The 22,704-nt window shown below is 34.8% G+C and overlaps 1 protein-coding gene and 1 non-coding gene across 3 annotated transcripts in view; both read left to right on the top strand.

The window, feature by feature from the left end:
• TRPC1 (transient receptor potential cation channel subfamily C member 1) overlaps positions 1–19,946 on the top strand; it is an 83,307-nt gene extending 63,361 nt beyond the window's left edge. For both annotated transcript variants that reach the window (XM_025377897.1, XM_025377896.1), the window contains 6 exons: positions 3,165–3,304; positions 4,948–5,091; positions 14,432–14,607; positions 16,057–16,258; positions 16,517–16,711; positions 18,082–19,946. In XM_025377897.1, coding sequence (XP_025233682.1) covers positions 3,165–3,304; positions 4,948–5,091; positions 14,432–14,607; positions 16,057–16,258; positions 16,517–16,711; positions 18,082–18,309 — 1,085 coding nt within the window. In that variant the 3' untranslated portion in view covers positions 18,310–19,946. The remainder of the gene's footprint in view (positions 1–3,164; positions 3,305–4,947; positions 5,092–14,431; positions 14,608–16,056; positions 16,259–16,516; positions 16,712–18,081) is intronic.
• LOC112619893 lies at positions 13,480–13,541 on the top strand. The gene has a single exon (XR_003118375.1). It is a non-coding gene; the product is annotated as a U7 small nuclear RNA (small nuclear RNA).
• Positions 19,947–22,704: the final 2,758 nt, after the last annotated feature.

Here is a 22,704-nt window from a genome sequence, read left to right as displayed (position 1 = left end):
CAATAAAAAAAAAAAAAAAAAATTTAAAAAAAAAAAAAAAAAAAAAAAAAAAAGATAAATAGATGTCAACTGAGAGAACTGGGAGAGGAAGCTACTCTAGGCTGAGATAAAAGCACATTCAGAAGCCCAGTGGCAAGAGAGAATGGTACAAAGAAGGATCTGAGTAAAGGCTAACATTACTGGAGCAGGGAGAACCAGAAGAGCTTGATTCAAGATGACGCTGTAGAAACATATTTTACCATACCACGCATGGCCTTGTAGGTCAGGTTAAGTAATTTTGACTTTATACTAAGAACAAGGGGAAACCATTGCCTGCCTGAAGTAGGCGACTGACATGATCAGTTTTGCCTTTTGAAAAGATCATTCTATCTACAGTGTGGAGGATGAGCTGGGAGGATAGTGCTGTGGCAGGAGTAGATGGAGACCAATATTGATGCCGTTGCACTAATGCAGATGAGAGCTGATGGTACCTTGGACTTAGGGTGATTGTGATAAAGAGAGAAGGTAACAGACTTGAGATATTTATAATGTAAGGCTAGTAGGACCTGGAAATACATAGTATATGAGAGGTGAAGGACAGGGAGATTATTAAGCAATATTGGTCTTTTGGAAAAGTACTAGATTTGGGGATTTGTGTGTTGGGGGTAGATCCTGAGTACAGTTTTGGATATGCTGAGTTTGAAAAGCCTTTGAGATATTTAAAAGGGATGGCAAGCAGGCAGTTGGTCTGGAGCTTGAGTTAGAAAGGTATGAATATCTGAAAATAGGTGGTATATGAAACTATAGGCATAGGTGAGACACAAGGAGAAAGAATAAATTGAGAAAAAGAGAGGACCTAAGATCAAACCCTTGAGAAATCCCAAGATGGCTGGGATTGCTGCTTTCTAATGTTATTATTAACATTAATTCTAAAAAAAAAAAAAAAAAAAAAAAGACCTAAAATATAGAATGTTGGTTACGTAGTGTTTGCATTGCTTGAATTAGTTTAAACTTACTTTGTTCTTTTTGATCCAGCTTGGAAACATGGAATACATCAAGTGTATTAGCTTCATTTTTGTGGGGGTATTGCAGAGGAGCTGGGAAACTAACCAACTGGTCTTCACTGTACTTTCATGTCTGTCTTTTTTGGTCAAGTTTTCTCCAATTCATGTTGTAAGTTTTTGTTAAGAGTTTCTTTTAGGTGAAATATTGCATTTCACAGAAATACATTTCTGTAAGCATCTTTCTTAGTTTGATGTTTTAATATTAACAGGAGTGTATTTAAAGTTTAAATATAAGGGTTTTTGTTTGAAGATGTTTCATAAATAAGGATTTGCACACATCAGGATCTAGGATTAGACAATAATTTTGAGTCTTCAAGAAAGTATGGTCATAGAGGATTTGTTTAATATGTTTCTGCTCCACAGCTCTGAGTGGTAGGTGAAGGTTGAACATAAGAAATATCAGAAAGTTTTCATCCCTACTCCTTCCCCAAATAAAACAGTATTTGAGTTAATAAAATGTTACCTGCAGACTATTTCATTTAACATTTTTAGACAGTTTTCATTTATTCATTTTGAGTAAAAACATACTGAGGTGGAATTGTTAAAAATGTTTTTCTTGTCAGATCTGCAAATGTTTTAAAAACTTTTTTTCTCTATAAAATATGGGTACTGCATAATTACGATGTTTTGAACAGAGATCTTCAAGGATGTTTCTTGTGTTTCCCAGGGGAATTATTTTGCTTACTGATAAGCCAGAGAATGATTCTGATTGGACTAATTTGATCTCCACCCATGTGTACTCTATTCTTTTGTTACTCTATATTCTTCCTGAAGATGACTTAATGAAGGAATGTACCATAAAATGATCCTGAATTATGTTACTGAAGTCTGGTACTCCTAAAAATATATAGTTATAGAGGAGCTTCTGGCCAAAAAAGGGAAAGTTTTTCTGTTTGTTTGCTTTGGTTCTTATTTTTGTATATTTATCCATTTAGCAATATTTTTAGCACCTTGTTTATATCAGGTACTTTTCAGGACATTTGGAAACATTGGTAAATAAAACAAAGATTCTTACCCTTGAAGAGCTTACCCAAAGTGAGGGAAAGATAGTCAATTAATAATATACCTAATAAGTAAATTATATTCAGTGTTAAAAAAGAGGTAAGTACTACAAAAGAAAGGTAAAAGCAGAGTTAGGAGAATTGGGAGTGGGGGACAATTTTAAAGTTGCAAAGAGTTTGCAATTTTAAATAGGGTAGTCAGGGAGGGTGATGAGCAAAGACATGAAAAAGTGAAGTAGTTAGGCAAATGGATCTCTGGGTGAGGAGGGTCCAGCCAGAAGGAGGCCAGTATAAAGGCCCTAAAGGCAGGAGTCATGTGTTCAAAGAACAGCAAGGAAGCAAGGAAGCCAGCGTGGCTAGAATAGCACAAGGAAAGATTAGTAGCAGATGAGGTCAGAGAGGATAGGTAATATGGAGCCTTGCAGGCCATTGTAAAGACTGGTTTTGATTCTGAGTAAAATGGGATTTAAGGAAGGGTGCAATGCCCACTATGCACAATCAGCAGCAGTGGTTTTGTTTTTTTTGACATTCGCACTCACAGAACAAAATAGGCTGAAACCTGGTACTAGGTTTACTTAAATTTGTAGAAGTAAAAGATTTGAACTTAAATATATAAACTTGAGATCCTTTGCCACATAGATGATTTTTAAAGCCATTAGATTGGGTGAGATCATTAAAGTAGTAAGTTTAGGTAGAGAAAAGAAAAGGATCAGGGACTGAGCCCCTTGGGCGGGGGTGTGTGTATGTTTGTGCACGCACATCCATGTGTATGTGTCCGTGTGTGTGTATCCGTGTGTGTCTCCGTGTATGTATGTATCCCTGTGTGTGTGTCCATATGTGTATCCATGTGTGTTTGTGCCCATGTGTGTTTGGCATCAATTTATTTGGTTTCTTGTATTTGTTCCACATCCAAAGATGAAACTTAAGGTTATTTTCTTCAAGTCATATGAAAGTTAAGGTTATTTTCTTTCAGATTTTAAGAACTTTTCACTAAAATGTTTTTGTTTTTGTTACTTTTCTTTTGAATAAGGCTATAGGTGGCCCAAGGATTATTTATTTAATATTTAGTTTATTATTGAATTAAGAAAGTGTTATCTGATTTTTTTCTTCCTTTTCTTAGGGATGATTTGGTCAGACATTAAAAGACTCTGGTATGAAGGGTTGGAAGACTTTTTAGAAGAATCTCGTAATCAACTCAGTTTTGTCATGAATTCTCTTTATTTGGCAACCTTTGCCCTCAAAGTGGTTGCTCACAACAAGGTGACTATTTACTATGTCAATTGAAGGCACAAATTAAGTTTATTTTGGAAATAACTAAGATATTTAGCTATGTAACTCAGAGTTACATTGAGCCAGATCGGTGTCTGGTGTGTTTTCATTCTAAGCCTATCTGTGTGCACATAGTTTCCTATTTTACCAGTAGTTTACAGGGCGTGACGTACCTTTACATGATGGTTATGTATTATATAACAGGGACCATAGTTGATATTTGGTATACTTTATCTCTTTTTATCTACCCTGGGATTCTTTGAGACTGAAGTCCTTATTTCCTTATTCCCATTTTGCAAATAAGAAAAATGAAGCCTAAAAATATTAAACAACTTGTCCAAACCACACAGTAAGAAACCAAGACTGGATTTAAATCCTGCTCTGTCTAGGCATTTTCTTTCTACTACATGCCAATTCCTTATATCTGACCCTAGGTTCTTTTAGCTTATTAACCTGTATATACTTAAAATGAGAACAAAGTAACTTAAAATGATTAGTTTTAGATATCTTTATATCTGCCAGAAAGAGAGTTTCCATTCCATTCCATTATATAATATTTTACACATTTCAAATCATGATTATCAGCTTTAAAAGTGATGTATTATTTTTCTAATAACTATATATTTTATTTAGAATTTGACAAAAATCTACCCTTATAGATAACTTATAATTTTACTTTCATCAAAATTTAAGTTCCCCCAAGCCCAGAAAGGGTAATAAATTTTGTGTTAACTAACTTTGTTTAAACCCTGAGTTTAGAATTCTTCTGGGGTGTCACATTCAAGGAACTAAAATATACAATATTCTCTGTTTTTCTTTTTATTAGTTTATAGCTTATTGAAAAGGCAAGCTCATTGTTTTACATCATTTTACTTTATTAAAAAATTCTATTTAATTGATCAGTACTATGGAATATGTTAGGTATGTTCAGTGTCTAGAGTATGAAATTACTCAGAAAATAAAAATTGGTCATATATAGATAAATTGTTTGATAATGGGACTGAGAGACATTGCTTTTTCATATTGATCTCTTTAGTTCTATAAGTGAAGTACCCATATAATTTATTATCCAAATCAGGACATTTTGAGAGTGAAAGGGGGCACTATTAATAATTATGCCAGGACAACTGGTACAGCATCTTAAACTATCCCAGGCAATGGGGACATTTGACCGCTATGTCTAGGTACAATAATGCCCTCTTTTTTATTTTGTATTTAAAAGGGGGGAAAAAACTCTAATTCCAAGTCAAAGGAGTAGGTTCATGTAATATGATAGGGAATTAATTGACAGCACATGTACTTAACGTTTGTGTTGTGAAATTTAAGAAAACTAGCCAACATTTCATTGATAAAAAGTTTAATGATCATTTAAAAAATACTTAATTTTCTAAAATTTAAGAGTTTATGGAAAAACCTCTTCATATAGAGTGATAATGCCTCACATACATAATAATCTTTTATTTCATTAAAATATTATTTCTATTTAAAAAGAAGAACCCTATAAAATGTAAGTGGAGATCTCCCTATAAGAAGACAAAATTAAAATGGCTTTCTTTCAACAGTCAGAATACTTGCTTTTATTTTCCTAAATTGAGAGAGCTTATTTACCTTTGGCTTTTTCTTCCTAACCTTAGTTTCATGATTTTGCTGATCGGAAGGATTGGGATGCATTCCATCCTACACTGGTGGCAGAAGGGCTTTTTGCATTTGCAAATGTTCTAAGTTATCTTCGTCTCTTTTTTATGTATACAACCAGCTCTATCTTGGGTCCATTACAGGTAAATAATTAAAATTTCTTAAAGAACATTTGTTAGATGTCATTATTGTTACATCTTTCTACTTGTCCACTGGAATACTGTTCTCTCATGATATTAAAGCTAAACTTTGCTTTTGAGAATAAGTAGCAATTAGAAGGACACAGCATGTTTATCTGCTTTGCTTCTGGCTCAGTGATAATCCTTTGCTTTCAGGTATTCCAAGTTTATTACGCTGTGATCCATTAGCCTCCTCCCCCCACTCCATAGACATAGATATGTTTAAAATATAATTACACTTCAGACAGTAGAGTAACATAAAAATCTGCTTTTTGTCAAAATGAATCTCACATTTAAAGTTTTAAATATTTTAGGTTATAAGTATAAAGGAGGACCTGTGCAAACAAAAATAATATTTGATGATTTTGAATAAGCTATATTTAAAAGAATACCTTCACTTTTGTTTAGTAAATATTAAATGTAATAAGTTGGAAAGTAGCATACTTAGAGCTTAAAAATTTATAGAGGCTATGTAGTTCAGCTTTATATTTTATAATACTTTATAGTTAAAGAAATTGAGCTTTTGAGATGGGATATGATTTGTCCAAAGTAGTATGATTATGTATGAGAATTCAAGACTAAATTTTCAGTCACTTTGCACCAAAGACAAGACTCACAATTGGTTGCATTTACCCCACAGAGTTTCGTAACTGGTTGTTTTCAGAAGGTGGGGTCAACTCTGCTAGCTCTATGTAATACTATAGCTTATTAATTCTGAAAATCTGAACAATATTTATTTTTCCTTAATTCAAAATTTACTAACAATTTAGATTGTGTCATATTTTTAAAGGTGATATTTTAAATAAAAGGCATAATTACCTTCTCCAAACAGGGATATGAAAATAAAATATATAGGAAAAACCTGATTTGATTAGGCTTGTGCTGTCATCCAGCAACAGTGTTTCCTGAAGTGTGGCTCTTTCTTAACCAAGTCCTGTGAGATGCTCTGAATTAAGTAAGTTTGGGATACACTGCATACTGTATACCTCTTTTGGGAATTGACAGTGCATGTTATCACATTAAAGCCTCTGAGAAAGAAAGAAATTTGTTTAGCCTTATTCAAATCATCATTACCTAAAGTCATTTAACCTCATACCTGTTTTTCATGAAATATGTGCAAGTCTCTGTATTTTTCCAAAACATAGTAAGCCATAGAAACACTGGCTTAAACTATCTGTTCTTTTGATTTATTTTTGTCACTAATATCATCTATGAATGCTTTAATCAAGAGTCTACAGTGTTTTTACATGCACATTGATTTTTTTTTTTTTTTAACTGAAAATGGATGACAGAACTAGGTTTCTATACTACAAATTTCTTTATGGACCCCTCTAAAGGGTTAAAAAGGAGAAAGTATAATATTGTTTAGGAATGAAGAGTCAATTTCTGACTTCTGTTTCCAGCCGACACGGAGTAATAAGGATTGGATTTACCCTTCTACCTAAAGCAATCAAAAAGGAAAAAAGAACAAAATATATGAAAGAACAGCTTATAAGAAACTAGACAGAAGGCAATAAACAACAGTGATCTCTAAGAAACAAGAAACAAAGATTACTCCAGCTTACTGCTTTGTGAGAATTTTTAGGCTATTATGCAGAGTGGGTCATTGCAGTCAAAGCCTGGCAGAAATCTGGATTTAGGAGACCAATATGAGAGGCCAGTGAGACCCAAAAGACTAGAGTTTGCAGGAAGGGTACTGGAGAGGACACAGCAGCACAGAAAGAAAATTCTGTAGATCTGCAGTTGTCTCCCTTGAGTATTCAGCAGAGTACTGATTAGCATATGCATGTGAGGACACTACCTGGGGCAGGGAAAGAACCATCTCATCCGACAGGATTAGTGGAAACAGTACTTAGAGCTCACGTAGAGGAGAATGCCTGTTTAATACACTGATCATTGGGTAGAGTACTTAGAAGGGTCTTGCCTCAATACTTATCTCTAGCCTACACACTGCTCTGGTTTTAGCGAACAAATATTAAAAGCAAGATGTGAAAGGATTAAATTTTTTCCAAGTAACTTAAATGTGTTCATCAAAACCTATCCAAAAGCAACACAGATGTTAGCATTATCGGATAAGGACTCTTCAACAGTTATTATTATTGTGTTCTATATGTACAAAAAGTTTAAAGTTTAGTAGAGACATGGAAGATGTAAAAAAAAAAACAAAAAAAAATATTAAACTTTCAGAGACAAAAATTTCACTGTGACATGAAACATGCACTGGATGTGATTAATGACAGATTAGACATTGCAGAAAAACACATTAGTAAACTTGAATAGGTAACAATAGAAACTATTCAAAATAAAATGGAGAAGAAAGAATTTTTAAAAGTGAAAAGAGTATCTGTGAACTTTGGTACAACTTCAGGCAGCCTAATATTAACACTAATGTAACTGGAATCCCTGAAAAAAGGAGAGACCAAAAAAATTTTTGAAAAAATAATAGCAGACATTTTCCAAATTTGAAGAAAACTACAAACCCACAGATCCAAGAAGTTCAATAAACCTCCAAACACAAGAAACATGAGGAAAATCACACCAAGGGACATCATATTCAGTATATCACTGCTGAAAATCAGCGATAAAGAAAAAATCTTCAAAACAAACAGAGAATAACAGGTCATCATATACAGAAAAAGAAAGGTAAGGATGACAGTAGATTTCTTGTCAGAAACAATGCAAGCAAGGAGGCAGGGGAGTGACATTTGTAAAGCACTGAAAGAAAAAAAAACAACTGTCAACCTGGAATTCTCTACCTCGCAAAGTATCATTCAAAAATGAAGGTAAAATGTAGACTTTTCCAGACACACAAAAGCTAAAAGAATACATCACTGGAGACCAGCACTACAAGGAACATTAATAGAAGTCCTTCAGGTGGAAGGACTACAATAACATAGGGGAATATGGATCTAAACGGAAGAATGAACAAAATACAAATATACCCAAAGGGAATGGTAACTACAAAGCTAAATAGATAGGCATTTTTTTGTTGTTTCTTCTCTTGCTTTAATGAAGGATGCCAGCTAATCCACTTCAGCAGATATAAGAAACATGATTGGGCATAAATCAGTAATGCTTTATATTTTAAAGAAAAAAAGACATGAAGATAGAATCTATACATAATTGTGGTAACAGTAGTAATAACAGCAGACATTTATTGAGCCCTTACTATGTGCCAGATACTGTTCTAAAGTCTTTATTCACATTTATTACCTCATTTAATCCTCACAACCATTCTAAGAGGCAGACTCTTTTATTTCCATTTTACAGAGGAAGAATCTGAGGCATAGAGACATTAAGTAACTTGCGCAAGGTCACATGGTTGGTAAGTAGCAGAACTGGGATTCCAGCCTAGGTGGTTTGGCTCCAGAGCCAGTGGTCTTAATCACTATACTAAATCACCCTGCAGGTTGTATAATATTAAAGAATAATATGATTCCCTCATTAACTCTTATTGTATAATAACTTCTGTGGGCAGGCTTTAATAATTTACAGATTTTTAAAATATTATTCAAGTCACATGTTTCAAATGAATTAAACAACCTTTTACACTGACAGTTGGATAATTTAGACAGAACAACCCATGACCACACAACACTCTGCCCTTTTTTCCTTATTTCCTTTTTTCCTTACCTGGTCCCAGGGTGGGGCCCTCTCTCAGATCCCACATGCTTCCTGTCTTTATTCTTGTAGCTTAGTACAAAAGATGTGATTATTAACAGTTCCTCCTGCTCCAAGACTCTGCTGCGTGGGTCCCTGATTCTTACCCATCTGTAGCACATACTGTTGGAAAAATGGCACACATAGACTTACTCAAAACAGGGTTGCCACAAACAACACAGTATCTGTGGACCACCACAAAGTGAAGTGTAATGAAATGAGGTATGCTTATATTTTGAGAGCAGTTACTGGTACTAAGTAGTGAGAGGCTTCTAACTGAATCTGACATTTAAAGTGTAGGGTGGAGTGGGTTGAGGAGGATAGAAGAGAAAGAGGCAAGGCCTTCAGAGAAAGCAACCCTTCAAGGAGTTTTACTCCTGCTGTCCAAGGGACTGTCAAATCCAAAATCAATCCAGAGAAAGCTAAAGTTTATTATGATTGTCATATTTGATAAGACCCAGACATAAAGTCTAGTGGACCTGTTTGCCCTTCCTCTTTCTTTCTTCCCCTTCCCACTGTAAAACATCACCACCTTTTCTTTGGTGCTATGCTAACAAGTCCTTACAAAAGCAACAAGTCTCCCACTTCAGCTTGTTTTTGACCTCATGCTTTCAGGCCTCACATCTAGAGAAACTAAGTGGAAAAAATAGTTTTTTGTGTGTTTTTTTTTTTTTTTTTTTTTTGGAGGGGAATATGTTATTTGGGAATTTTCTCAAATATTAATCCCTTTTCTTCCCTAAAGTTCCTCCCCTTCTTACTTCATTTAGGATAGGAGGTGCATTTCTTTCCCAGAGGTTGAAGTGTTTCCTAGGGAAATCTGCCACATCATGTGATTCTAGACAGTTTAAAGGCAGCACTTACATTGATTAGGTTTCTCTGAGGAGGAGCCCCAAAGCAGAAGTCTCTGGCAAGGATTAGTTCTGGGGTGGTGGTGATGAGCAAATCAGACCAAAGGAGGGGAGCCCTGAGGGTCTATGCATGCATTCCTAGGCCTCAACATTTACGGTACTTGAAAGTGCTTGTATCTAAATGTCTTGCTTTTCTGTTTGGTCTAATTATTAGAGCTACTAATATTACAAATGAATGAACATCCCCTTGGATTCTGACAGGTTGGTTCAAAATCTTGCTCCATCACTTACTGTTTACAGTGTCTGTGAGCCTCAGTTTCTTAATCCGTTGTTGTGAGGATTAAATGGGTCAGTGTATGTAAGATGCATACCAGAGTACTTGACACATGGTGGGCTTTACATAAATGTTTAGGTCCATTTTTTCCATTCCTTTTATAGTTAGTTAACTATGGCAGACCTGAAAAATAATACAGGAAAACTTGGAAAGCTTAGTACTTGAGACATGAGTGTGTATTTTATTTCTAGTGAATTGTTTGGTTTTACTGGATAATTATCAGGTTTTATTTAGTAGCCTGTATAATATAAATGGCATGTTGGTGCTGCTTCTAATGAGTAAAGAGCTATTTCAGGTGTTTTGCATTTTTGGTGTATATTATAGTTAGAGAAACCGAGGAGTCATGTAGTCCAGAGGTTCCCAAACTGGTGGGGCTGCAGAATCACCTGGGGAGCACGTTCAACCTAGATTCTCAAGTCCTACCCTCAGAGATACTGGTTAAATTGATTGGGTTAAAGCTGAAAAATTACATGCAGATGCACCATTTGACTGTATCCCTTGTATAGATCAGGAAACTAAGGCCCAGCTCACACAGTGTTAGAACCAGGACTTGGTGTTAATTAACTAAGTTAATTAAGAAACTAGGAAAATGGTAAAGAATCATTCAACATTTTAATTAATGCACCAGGCTCTGGAGCTTACTAAGACATGGTGCCTGCTCTTAAAGACTGCTAGAGGAGACAAACATAACATAAATACTAGTATGAAGTCAAAAAGACTGTTTTAGCAATAACAAAGTTACTTTGGAATCGTGACTGAGGAAGTATCTGGAGAGAGTCAGGAAGGCTCCTTAGAGGAGGTGGCATTTGATCTGAGCCTTGAAGGGATGAGAAGCCTGCCTGGCAAAGGACAAAGGGGGAGATAACATGCAGAAGTGTGGAGTCATAAAGCAGAGTGTGCTTGGAGAAGACAGCCTATCCTTTATAGCTGGACTGTGGATTGGAGTTGGGGAAATGAGGCTAAAAAAGACAGGCTGGGCTGGACACTGAAGAGACTGAAGGTCTCTTTGCCAGGAATTTTAATACCACATGTGCAAAGGAGGTTTTTGAGCCTGGGTGGCTTGCTTAGATAGAACTTTTGGACAGATAATTACGGCTTTATTCTGGAGGGAGATTTGGAAAGACAATGACTAGAAATTGTCATTATTATTGCTTTCTTTTGTTAGCAACTTTTGTAATTTAATGAGCCTAATGATAGCAACCTTTCCCTTACGAGGGATTTAGGTTGTTTTTGTTGTTCTGCATAGTACTCGTGTGTATGAGGCTTTTTGCCTCTGTTATTTCTAAGGATAAGTCTCCAAAAATAGTATTAACAGATCAAAAGATATGATCCACCTGACACCTCAGTATTTTTATTTTTTTACAGTAGCGTGTTAATTTTCTGTAACACAAGCAGTGTAAAAATAGTTTCACTACATTAATAGCATTTGGTGCTTTTTTTAAGTTACGCTAATTTAGTGGTTTGCTTTAATTTCACTTTTTCTGATTAGCAAGGATTTTTTTCCTCTGTGTGTACTAGTATTAACTCCTATGTAAATTTCAGTATTAATATTTTAATTACCTTTCTCTTTTCATTTCACAAGTTTTCATATTTCTCAAGTTAAACTGCCAAATAGTTTTTAAAAATATTTGAGAAAGCATTAGTATTACTTTTACAAATACATAAACCTTATAATCTCTCAGTATAAAATAAATTTACTGTTTTTAATATTTGCCTCTCACATGAATATTTGGTTAGTATCTTCAAGCCAGTATTCACTTAAGTGACATCCACTGTTTTACTTTTAGTTCTTCTTGTATAAGAACCAATATCATGCTATTAAACAACAAGTCAGGCCAGGCATGGTGGAACACACTTCTAATTGCAGCACTTTGGGAGGCTGAGGCGGGAGGATAGCTTGAGGCCAGGAGTTCAAGACCAGCCTGGGCAAAACAGCAAGACCTTGTCTACAAAAAAATTTTAAAAATTATCCGGGCATGGTGGTATGCGCCTAGTTTCTCATGAGGCTTGAGTGGGGAGGATGGCTCAAGCCTAGGAGGTCAAGGCTATAGTGAGTCGTGATTGCACCACCATACTCCAGCCTGGACAACAGAGTAAAGCTCTGTCTCTTAAAAATTTCTTTTTAAATTTAAAATTTAAGCAAGTCATGAAGTTTGTGGTATTCTCATTCAGAATTTTTTACCTTGATATTGAACTCGATTACATTTATTTAAAACATGTTAAATTAAAGCTAGTTTGATTACATGTTTTAAAATTAAAATTATACATGGTCACTATTGGAAAACCTGATTTACCTGTAAGCTTACAGTGTCCAGACTTTCCTCAAGGTGATCTTTTCTGTAGTTATCAAAAGCAGTTACTGTATTCTTATTGTCATAAGGGATTGAGTTCTCTACTGAGTTCTCTACTGAGATGGTATAGCTTTATTCTAAGCAACCACAATCTGAATGGATGCTTTTCTTTCTCAAGGTGATCCAATAAAGCTGTCATTAATTAAGAGGAAAATGCATTTCTTCTCCTTCTTACATATTTTGAGTTTTCTGATTCTAAATGTCCCCCGCTTCTTGTGTCAGAATTTTATAAGGGGGCCAAGTGTGGGAAGCATAGGCCTTGAAAAGTACCGCATGGTCTAGTCAAAAGCACAAGTCAGGCATATTGGATCTCTCCACTCTGGCAGAGTCTGGGTTACTAGCTTGTGGCATGCCTAAGAATTTAAACTCACCTCTTCTGCTTAAATAGCTGGTCCACTTTAGTGGGCTGGAAGCATCTGGCCAATTGCCTGTGGCTACCATTTTGTATCACTGAAAGCAGGGATGTGCTATGCTGGCAGACTTGGGCCAATTAGGAATTTTATTTGAACTTTGATGTAATTAATTATATAAATTTGATCTATTAAATTTGAGGAAGGGTTGTTTCAAAACACTAATTTTTGTATATCAAAAATAATGAGGCCAGGCACGGTGGCTCACGCCTGTAATCCCGACACTTTGGGAAGCTGAGGTGGGCAGATCACTTGAGGCCAGGAATTCGAGACCATTCTGGCCAACATAGTGAAACCCCATCTCTACTAAAACTACAAAAACTTAGCCAGGCGTGGTGGTAGGCATCTGTAATCCCAGCTACTTGGGAGGCTGAGGTAGGAGAATCACTTGAACCTGGGAGGCAGAGGTTTGTAGTAAGTCAAGATCGCGCCACTGCATTCAAGCCTGGGCAACAGAGTCTCTGTCTTAAAAAAAAAAAAAAAGTCTGCCTTCTATACCCTTAGTTATATATACTTCCATAAACATGGTTAACAATTTCTTGTGTAAACTTCCAGAAATTTCCTATGCATATTAAATCAGATCTATATTAAAATATGTATCTTGTCTATCCTTTAACAAAATAGAAATGGGAGCCGTTCCACATATACATACAGTTTGACACCCTGCTTTTTGAACTTACTGTCTTACAGACATCTTTGTATGCTAGCACATGTAGATGTTCTTCATTCTTTTTAAAAACAATGTTGAGTGATGTTACAGCTCGTTTAGAATTTGTCTAGCAGGCCTTCTGGTTTTTGCAGGAAAGTCCCCCCCCCAAAAAAAAAAATTAAAAGATAAAAACTAAAAACAATATTGAGGATTTTCTAAAATTTTTTTGCTACCTCTAACAATGCTGCAGTGTAAATCCTTGTATATACACACATCTTTGTGTACTTCTATCTACTGGTTAAATTTCTAGGGATAGAATTGCTGGGTCAAAAAAGTACTATCACATTATTCCCCAAATTTATATGCCAATTTAAAAACTAAGAATTTATGAAAAGTACGTAATCTAAATTTTGAAGGAGAATGAAATTAGGATTAAAGCTTCTATATGCACTATACATGTCTAAACTACAAAACATACTCACTACTAATACTGGACACCCTCATTTGGCTTGCACACATAGTATTTTCTTAAAATGGACCCAAAGTGAAAGTCTGTCACCTCAGCAAAAAAAATTAGGGCAGTCCCGTAGGAGGAAATGCTGATTTTAGGAACTGGTTTCAAAAGTCAGGTGAAATACTTTGCCCCATAATGATTTTATATTTGTAAAATTTAAGAAGCTATGTAAATATAAACATTTATTTCTCTTTAAGTTTGAGCAGGGTATTTTCCTTTTATCCCTTGCAAATTCAGCCTTTTCTTAAATCTCTGTATCTCTGCCTCTATCTCCATAGCAACAATGTCCTCTGAAAACCTGATCCAGGTTCAAGAACATGCCTTCTAAACAATGATAGTGTTGGTATGATTAAAATGACTTTTTGTTAGGCAGCTGGATTTTCAATGTTTTTAAAATGCTGGTCTATCTCAACCAGACGCAATAGAAGGGGTGGCCTGTGGATTATGTGTTTGTCTTCCTTTTGTTGCTGGGTCATTTATATTTAATATTTTGTTTTTCTGATAATCTTAATGAATACCTGTGTAATATATTCCACAGATTTCAATGGGACAGATGTTACAAGATTTTGGAAAATTTCTTGGGATGTTTCTTCTTGTTTTGTTTTCTTTCACAATTGGACTGACACAACTGTATGATAAAGGATATACTTCAAAGGAGCAGAAAGACTGTGTAGGCATCTTCTGTGAACAGCAAAGCAATGATACCTTCCATTCGTGAGTGTCTTTTAAATGTTTTAGTAAATATATTTGTCTTTTAACCATCTTCTATATGAATTAGTATCTATAGAAATAGAACTTCAAATTTTAAGAAATTCCTTATTAATGTTCATAAACTTTAATAAATACTTATTTTTCATGAGTCACTATAGTCATCTTTACATACAGAATCTTAAACAGTGGGTCCAAGTTATTACCTTGTCTTCCCTACTGCAGTCTATCTTAACAGAGGAATTATTGGCATTTTGTGTGCTCTTAGCATTTTGAGCAATTCTTTGTCAGTCCCATATATTGCAAGATGTTCAGCATCTCTGTCCTTCAGGTATTAAATGTCAGTAGCAACTCTCAGTCATTGTTACAGCCAAAAACACTCACAGCTTCAACACTTTTTAAGAGGTCATTAGAATTGAGAATCATTAGAACTTCATGAACATTTTTTTCTCTAATGTATCATAAGGATTTGAACACCCTGTTTTGAGGTAAACAAAATACCTCCCCTCATTTTTAAATAAAACAATGGAGAAGGGGTGTGGAAGGACACATTTGTCATGTTCCTATTATGTGTCAACTATTCTTTAGTTATTTTGTGTGTCATCTTATGTAAAGAATAAGATTAATGAGTGTCAGTGTAGCCTTTACTATATACCAGACAATGCTCTAAGTGCTGAGCAAATGAAGCATTAGTAAACAAAACTATCCTGATGAAGCTTAACATTCTAGGGAGGTGATACAGGCAATAAAAAGAGGAGTAAAATACTTATTATGTTACACAGTGGTCGGGGCTACAAAGACAAATAAAGCATGAGCTAAAGAGCATCTGTGTGTCAGAGTTCAGTTTTAGCTAAGGAGCTAAGGAATGCCCCAGAAGAGATAGCATTCATGTGAGGATCTAAAACTGGTAAAGGAGTAAGCCATGAAGAAGATTTCTGGGGGAAGAGCATTTACAGAGAGAGAGAACAGCAAAGGCCAGTGTCCAGAGGTAGGAGCATGACTGGCATGTTCAAGAAAATGCCAGGCAGGCAGTGTGGATGCAATGTGTTGAATTGGAGGGGGAGTTGTAGGAAATGAAGTCAGAAAGGTAATGGGGATCATGTAGGACCTTTTTGCCCTTGTAAGGATTTTGAGTTATTGAAATTGAGTTATTTGAAGGTTTTGAGCAGAGATGTGACAAAATCTAATTAGATATTAACAAATCATATAGGCTGCCTTGTTGAGAACAGAAAGGCAGCAAGGGGTTAAAGAGTTATGAATAATTTATCTTCTTAGGGCCTGTCTCTTTGTTTAAAGTAAGACATATCTGTACTGTGGAAATCAACATCATTTTAAAATAAAAAATTGTTCATGGATTATCAGTGTTTTATTTAAATAATTTTGATATAAACAAATTATTTGTTTTTGCTAATTTCTTTAATTGCCTTTTAAACAGAAATGCAATTGTCTTTACAGGTTCATTGGCACCTGCTTTGCTTTGTTCTGGTATATTTTCTCCTTAGCGCATGTGGCAATCTTTGTCACAAGATTTAGCTATGGAGAAGAACTGCAGTCCTTTGTGGGAGCTGTCATTGTTGGTACATACAATGTGGTGGTTGTGATTGTGCTTACCAAACTGCTGGTGGCAATGCTTCATAAAAGCTTTCAGTTGATAGCAGTAAGTTCATTCTTTTAAAAACTTTATATTCTCCTCAGACCATACTAAGTGCATACAATAGATAAAACAGCCAAAGATTATAAGATTATAAGAATTGAAAAATAGTATTTTAAAATTAACTATAGATTTTTAAAATGTAAGTAATGTATAATAATTGCAAATGTTGAACAAAATTTTTTCTACAAGGTGTGGAAACATCCCCCATATTTGTGTGTGTGTTCCTATTCTACTTTGCTTTTTAATTTGCCTTTTATATAGAATCATGAAGACAAAGAATGGAAGTTTGCTCGAGCGAAGTTATGGCTTAGCTACTTTGACGATAAATGTACGTTACCTCCACCTTTCAACATCATTCCTTCACCAAAGACTATCTGCTATATGATTAGTAGCCTCAGTAAGTGGATTTGCTCTCATACATCAAAAGGCAAGGTCAAACGGCAAAACAGTTTAAAGGTAAGAAATTAGAAGCTTGAATGGCAACATAAAAGTTTTAACAATTCCTAATCTCAGATATTTCTTAAAGCATAAGTATGTAAGTTCCCTAAGGGCTGTGACTGTCTGACTTTTTTCACTGCTGTGTTCCCTAATGTATGGCATTGCATCCAACATTAAGTAAGGATTCAATAAATACTATTGAGAGTGAGAGGGCTGGGCGCGGTAGCTCATGCTTGTAATCCCAGCACTTTGGGAGGCTGAGGCAGGCACATCACTTGAGGTCAGGAGTTCGAGACCATCCTGGCCAACATGGTGAAACCCTGTCTCTACTAAAAACACAAAAATTAGCCGGGTGTGGTGGTGCATGCCTGTTGTCCCAGCTACTCAGGAGGCTAAGGCAGTAGGTTCACTTGAACCCAGGAGGTGGAAGTTGCAGTGAGCCAGGATCAAGCTACTGCATTCCAGCCTGGGTGACAGAGCAAGACTCCACCTCGAAACAAACAAATGTGTGTGTGTGTGTGTGTGTGTGTGTGTATACACACACATACATATAATTATTAAGAATGAGAGACAGTACTGAGATTTTTTTTTTTACTTTTCAGATTCCTCCAATATATAAAATTTCATCTCATAGTTTTAAAACATGGGAAATATTCGAAATACCTATTCTGTCACTGTAGCTAAAGAATGACTACTAGAATCAGCTCATATTTTTCTGGTTCTTCTTGAAAGCCATTCAATACATCAATTATTCAATATATGTTACTATAAACCAGGGGTTGGGACATTTTTTCTGTAAAGGTCCAGATAGTAAATAGTTTACACTTTTCAGGCTGAGACAAAATCAGAGATACTGTGTAAGCAGTGATACAATAAGAGAGAAAACAAATTTTCACAAAACTTTTATGGATAAAATTGAAAATATAACAATAACAGTAATAATTTTTTAAATACAGATCTACTAATGAAAAGAATGGAATTCCTTTTGGGAGGGGATAAATTTTCACTTAACTAGAGTTTAAAATTAGTGTTATTATCAATTGATGATAAATGTTCATCTGTAAAATCTATTCTTAGCTCACAGGCTGTAAAGTCAGGATATGGACCATATTTGGCCTGTGGGTTGTAGTTTGCCAATCCCTGCTATAAACTAAGGATTCCTAAGACTAATTTTTTTCAATCAAGATAAACATAAAATTAAATGCATTAAACTAATATGCAGGCTATATTTGTTTTAAACAAGTGTTGAATATTATACCATGTAGTAGCAAAACTGTAGTCTAATAAAGCATTTAAAGATGTGTTTGTGTCTGTGAATATATTTTTGAACTCTACCTCATTTAAATATTGTTTCTGCATATCCTTAGTATCATATTGTTGTTTTGAAGGAATGGAGAAATTTGAAACAGAAGAGAGATGAAAACTATCAAAAAGTGATGTGCTGCCTAGTGCATCGTTACTTGACTTCCATGAGACAGAAAATGCAAAGTACAGATCAGGCAACTGTGGAAAATCTAAATGAACTGCGTCAAGATCTGTCAAAATTCCGAAATGAAATAAGAGATTTACTTGGCTTTCGGACTTCTAAATATGCTATGTTTTATCCAAGAAATTAACCATTTTCTAAATCATGAAGAGAATAATTTTCAATAACAGATCCAAAAGACTATATTGCATAACTTGCAATGAAATTAATGAGATATATATTGAAATAAAGAATTATGTAAAAGCCATTCTTTAAAATATTTATAGCATAAATATGTTATGTAAAGTATGTATATTGAATTAGTTTTTTAAAACCTTCTGTTAGTGGCTTTTTGCAAAAGCAAAACAGATTAAGTAGATAGATTTTGTTAGCATGCTGCTTGGTTTTCTCACTTAGTGTTTTAAAATGTTTTCTTTTTATGTTTTAGAGGGGCAGTTGTAAAATGAAGATCGGCAAATGTGGGCTGATCTCCTTCATAGGATACACTTGAAATATAGAAGTTATGGTTTAAATATCTCTGTTTTAGGAGTTCACGTATAGTTCAGTATTTATTGTTTAGGAGTATAACTTTATCTAAAATAATAGTCTATTTTTTTCTTTTGTATTTTGTTATAATCTTAAGCAACAAAGAAAAAACCCTAATATTTGAGTCTATTTATGTCTTTCAATTTAAATTCACTTCAGTTTTTGTTATTGTAATATATTTACTTTTACATGGTTATAATCACTTTATATTTTTAACATTTTTTTCACTTAATATTTTATATATACATTTCCATGTATTCATGTAGTTAGTCCACATATTTAAATTTTTATAGAATTATATAGTTTTTGAAAAATATAGTCAGTAGATGTTTTTTTTTTAGCTAGAGCATTCAATTATGTTTATAAGTTTGCGTAGCTACTTGTCGACATTTGGTTGGTTTTAATTTTTTCGTATCATAATAGTCCTATTTTTTTTTCAAGTTGGAGTGAATGTTTATAGTTTTAAGATAGGAGACACTTTATCACATGTAGTCACAACCTGTTTTGTTTTTGTAAAACATAGGAAGTCTGTTTAATGGAATGATTTGTTTTATATTTGGGAATGATTTGTTTTATATTTGGACTAAGGTTCTTGAGCTTATCTCCCAAAGTACTTTCCAGAATTTAACATAGCTTCTATAAAAGTGACTTCATACTTATTTGTGGATCATTCTTGCTGCTTAAGATGAAAATCATTGGTTTTTTTAAAATTGAAGAATAAAATATGTGTTTAAATTTTTTGTGTGTTCACATAAAGGAATGTAGCTAAAATGTTTTCATAGGCTATTATATATTCTTGCAGCATTTCCAGTTAAGAGGGTATTAGGTATATAATTCTCCTCTTAACTGAATGTCAGATGGTCTTACGCCACAGGGTGCAGGTAACCCTTGGTCTGTAAGCACCACCGATCCAGGGATCATTGTCTAAATAGGTTAGTATTGTGTTTCATCTTGCTTTTGCATTTTTATTGTTTAATTTCTAAATTTTAAGTGTTCCCTCTTTGGGGCAAATTCTTATAAAAATGTTTATTGTAAAGTTATATATTTTGTCTACAATGGGATTATGCACTTCCCAATTGGGATTTTACATCTGGATTTTTAGTCATTCTAAAAAATACCTAATTATTAAAACATTTATAGAGTGCCTACTGTATGCATGAGTTGAGTTGCCTATGAGGTACATTTTGAATGACAGCATCGTGTAAGAAAAAAGGTGAATAAAATTTGACATTAGATGATAAATGGATAGAGTCTGTCCATTGTCTTACCAATTTTTAAAACTTTTCAGACAATTCTTAAGTTCTAAGTTGTTCACTGTTCTGAGTCATGATGAAATCTCATGCCATCCTGCCTGGGCATGAATCATCCCTTTGTTCAGCATATTCACACAGTATATACTATCCACCACTTAATCACTTAGCATCATTCTCTGTTATCAGATCGACTGTCATGGCATCCCACTGCTTGTGTAACCCTTGCTTTATATGTAACCCTAATTTTACTTTTTAATGGCCCCAAAGTGCAAGAGTTGTGATGCAGGCAATTTGAATACGCCAACGAGAAGCTGTAGCCTGCTTCCTTTAAGTGAAAAAGTGAAAGCTCTTGACTTAAGGAACTTCAGGAAAGAGAAAAAATGTACATATGGTAACATCTACAGTAAGAACGAATCTTTTGCCTGGGAAATTGTGAAAAAGAAAAAAAATCTGTGCTAATTTTGCTGTTACACCTGAAACTGCAAAAGTTACAGCCACAGTGTGGGAAGTGCTTAGTTAAGATGGAAAAGGCATTAAATTTGTGGGTAGATGGTATGAACAGAAGCGTGTTCCAGTTAACAGCAGTTGGGCTCAGAAGTATCTGTGGTTTCAGGCATCCACTGGGGTCTTGGAACATATCCCCTGTGGATAAGGGGGGACTACTGTGCCATATTTTGAAATAATCTGCCAAAACAAAGACCTGTATGTGAACATTTCTAGAAGCTGTATTCATGCTGTCAAACTGAAAACAACTAAATGTCCATTAACTAGTGACTGGATCAGCAAATTGTACATCCATACAATGACAATTTATTCAGCAGTAAAAAGGAATTGTATCACTCACAGAGAAACAGAGCTACTAGGATATTTGCAGGCACCCATGTATGTGTGTGTATAGTGATTTGTTTACAGGGATCTGACGTTACACAATTGCTGGAGTTGGTAAGCAGTCTCTGTAAGTCTCTGTTTTTTCATCTAATGCTGGAGCAAAGCTGGAAGTCCACAGGGTAGGCAGGTGGGAAGAAAAGATGGATGTCAAGTGGGAGAGATCAGGGACAAGCTGGAACCCATGAAGACAGACCAAGTCCCATGTGACTCCTCTCATCTCCAACTTTATGATGTGGTACCCTGTTGGAGGAGTGTTGCCCTTTGCCACCTGCTTTTGCAAGTATGTTGCTAAACATTCACTTGACCCAGGAATCAGAGAAGCTGAAGGAGGATCCAAGGAAAGGTGGGTCAGCTGTAGGCCTTGCTACTGCCCCATATTAGCAAAGTGAACCAGCAGATAAGTTACAGCACGTGTGAGCTGCAGAAGTGCCCGCATCAAGAACAAAACAGCTGCTGCTTCACTTCTGCTCTCCAGTCTCACGCTAAAATGTCTCTTGTAACTGGAAGCATACAAGGAAGGGAATTTTGGGAAATATAATTAGGCCTAGCCAAGTTGATACATTATAAAGCCACCGCAGGAACAAACTGCTGATATATGCAATAGCATGGATGAATTTTTAAAGTAAGTGAAAGAAGCCAGTCACAAAAGGCTACAATACTGCATGGTTCCATTTAGATGACATTCTAGAAAAGACAAAACTATAGGAACTGAAATCAGATCATTGAGTACCAGGGTCTAGTGGTCTAGGAGACAACTGACTGCACACTCATCAAACTGTATGCTTAAAAAGAGTAAATGTTAATGCATAGAAATTATGCCTTAACAAACAAGACAAAAAAATCTAAAATATAATGCTACAACATACTAAAATAAATAAGAAAATAGCAGGGAATCTTCCAATTCATTACCCACTGCCAAAGAAAGTGGTGCTTGCATATGCAAGTTGGTAGCCCATCACTCACACAGCACAATGGGGTACAGTAATAAATGCCAAGGTGAATAACTTCATATTACTTTTTCAAATTCATTTTTGCTATTTGGGTTCTATGATTTTTCATTTAAATTTTGGAAACTATCAATTTCTAAAAAAAAAAAAAAAAACACTTGGGATTTTTATTGGAATTGCTTTCAAACTAGAGACCACTTTGGGAAGAACTGACATCTTAACAGTATTGTCTAAACTATCAACATGATATAGCTTCTCATTTAATTAAGTCTTCCTTAATTTCCCTTAGCAATGTTTTATAGTTTTTAGCATTGAAATCTAATAGCATTGTATATTAATAACTAAAAAAATAGAATGAGATTCTACTCACATGAAATCCCAATGAAGACGAGGTTGCTTATCATTTAGTTATGTGTTCAGATTTCAAAGCTTAACATCTTTCCTTAAAGTAACTAGAGGTTGTTGTTATTAATTGTTTGAGGGATGCAAACCAACTGCTAATCATTGACAGTCTTTCTTAAAATGATAAAAACGGAAGTGCTCTTAATCTTATTAATAAATACTTATTATCTCTTTTCTACCTGATAAAGAAAACTTTGTTTGATTCCTTAGACTTCAAAATTTTTGTTTTCCTCAGAAAATACACGTATAAAATACCAAATAAATTGAGGGTATAGGTCCTGGGAGTAAACCAACTGGGTCTAGTTATTCAGATTACACTAAGAAACTAGTAATAGTATCAGGGATAATCACTGCTCTGAATTTCTCATTTGTAAGTTAATTTATTAGTTTTCTGGCATCACAGCCCCATTCGTAAACAAGCTGTGTTTCTGAAAGATACACTTAGAAGAATTTCCCATTACAGTGCTTCTCTTCATTTGACAATTTCATATTGTGGTTTCCTATTCTGCT

Source organism: Theropithecus gelada, chromosome 2, assembly GCF_003255815.1.
Source record: "Theropithecus gelada isolate Dixy chromosome 2, Tgel_1.0, whole genome shotgun sequence".
Taxonomy (NCBI): domain Eukaryota; kingdom Metazoa; phylum Chordata; class Mammalia; order Primates; family Cercopithecidae; genus Theropithecus; species Theropithecus gelada.
This window is presented reverse-complemented; position numbering and strand designations above follow the sequence as displayed.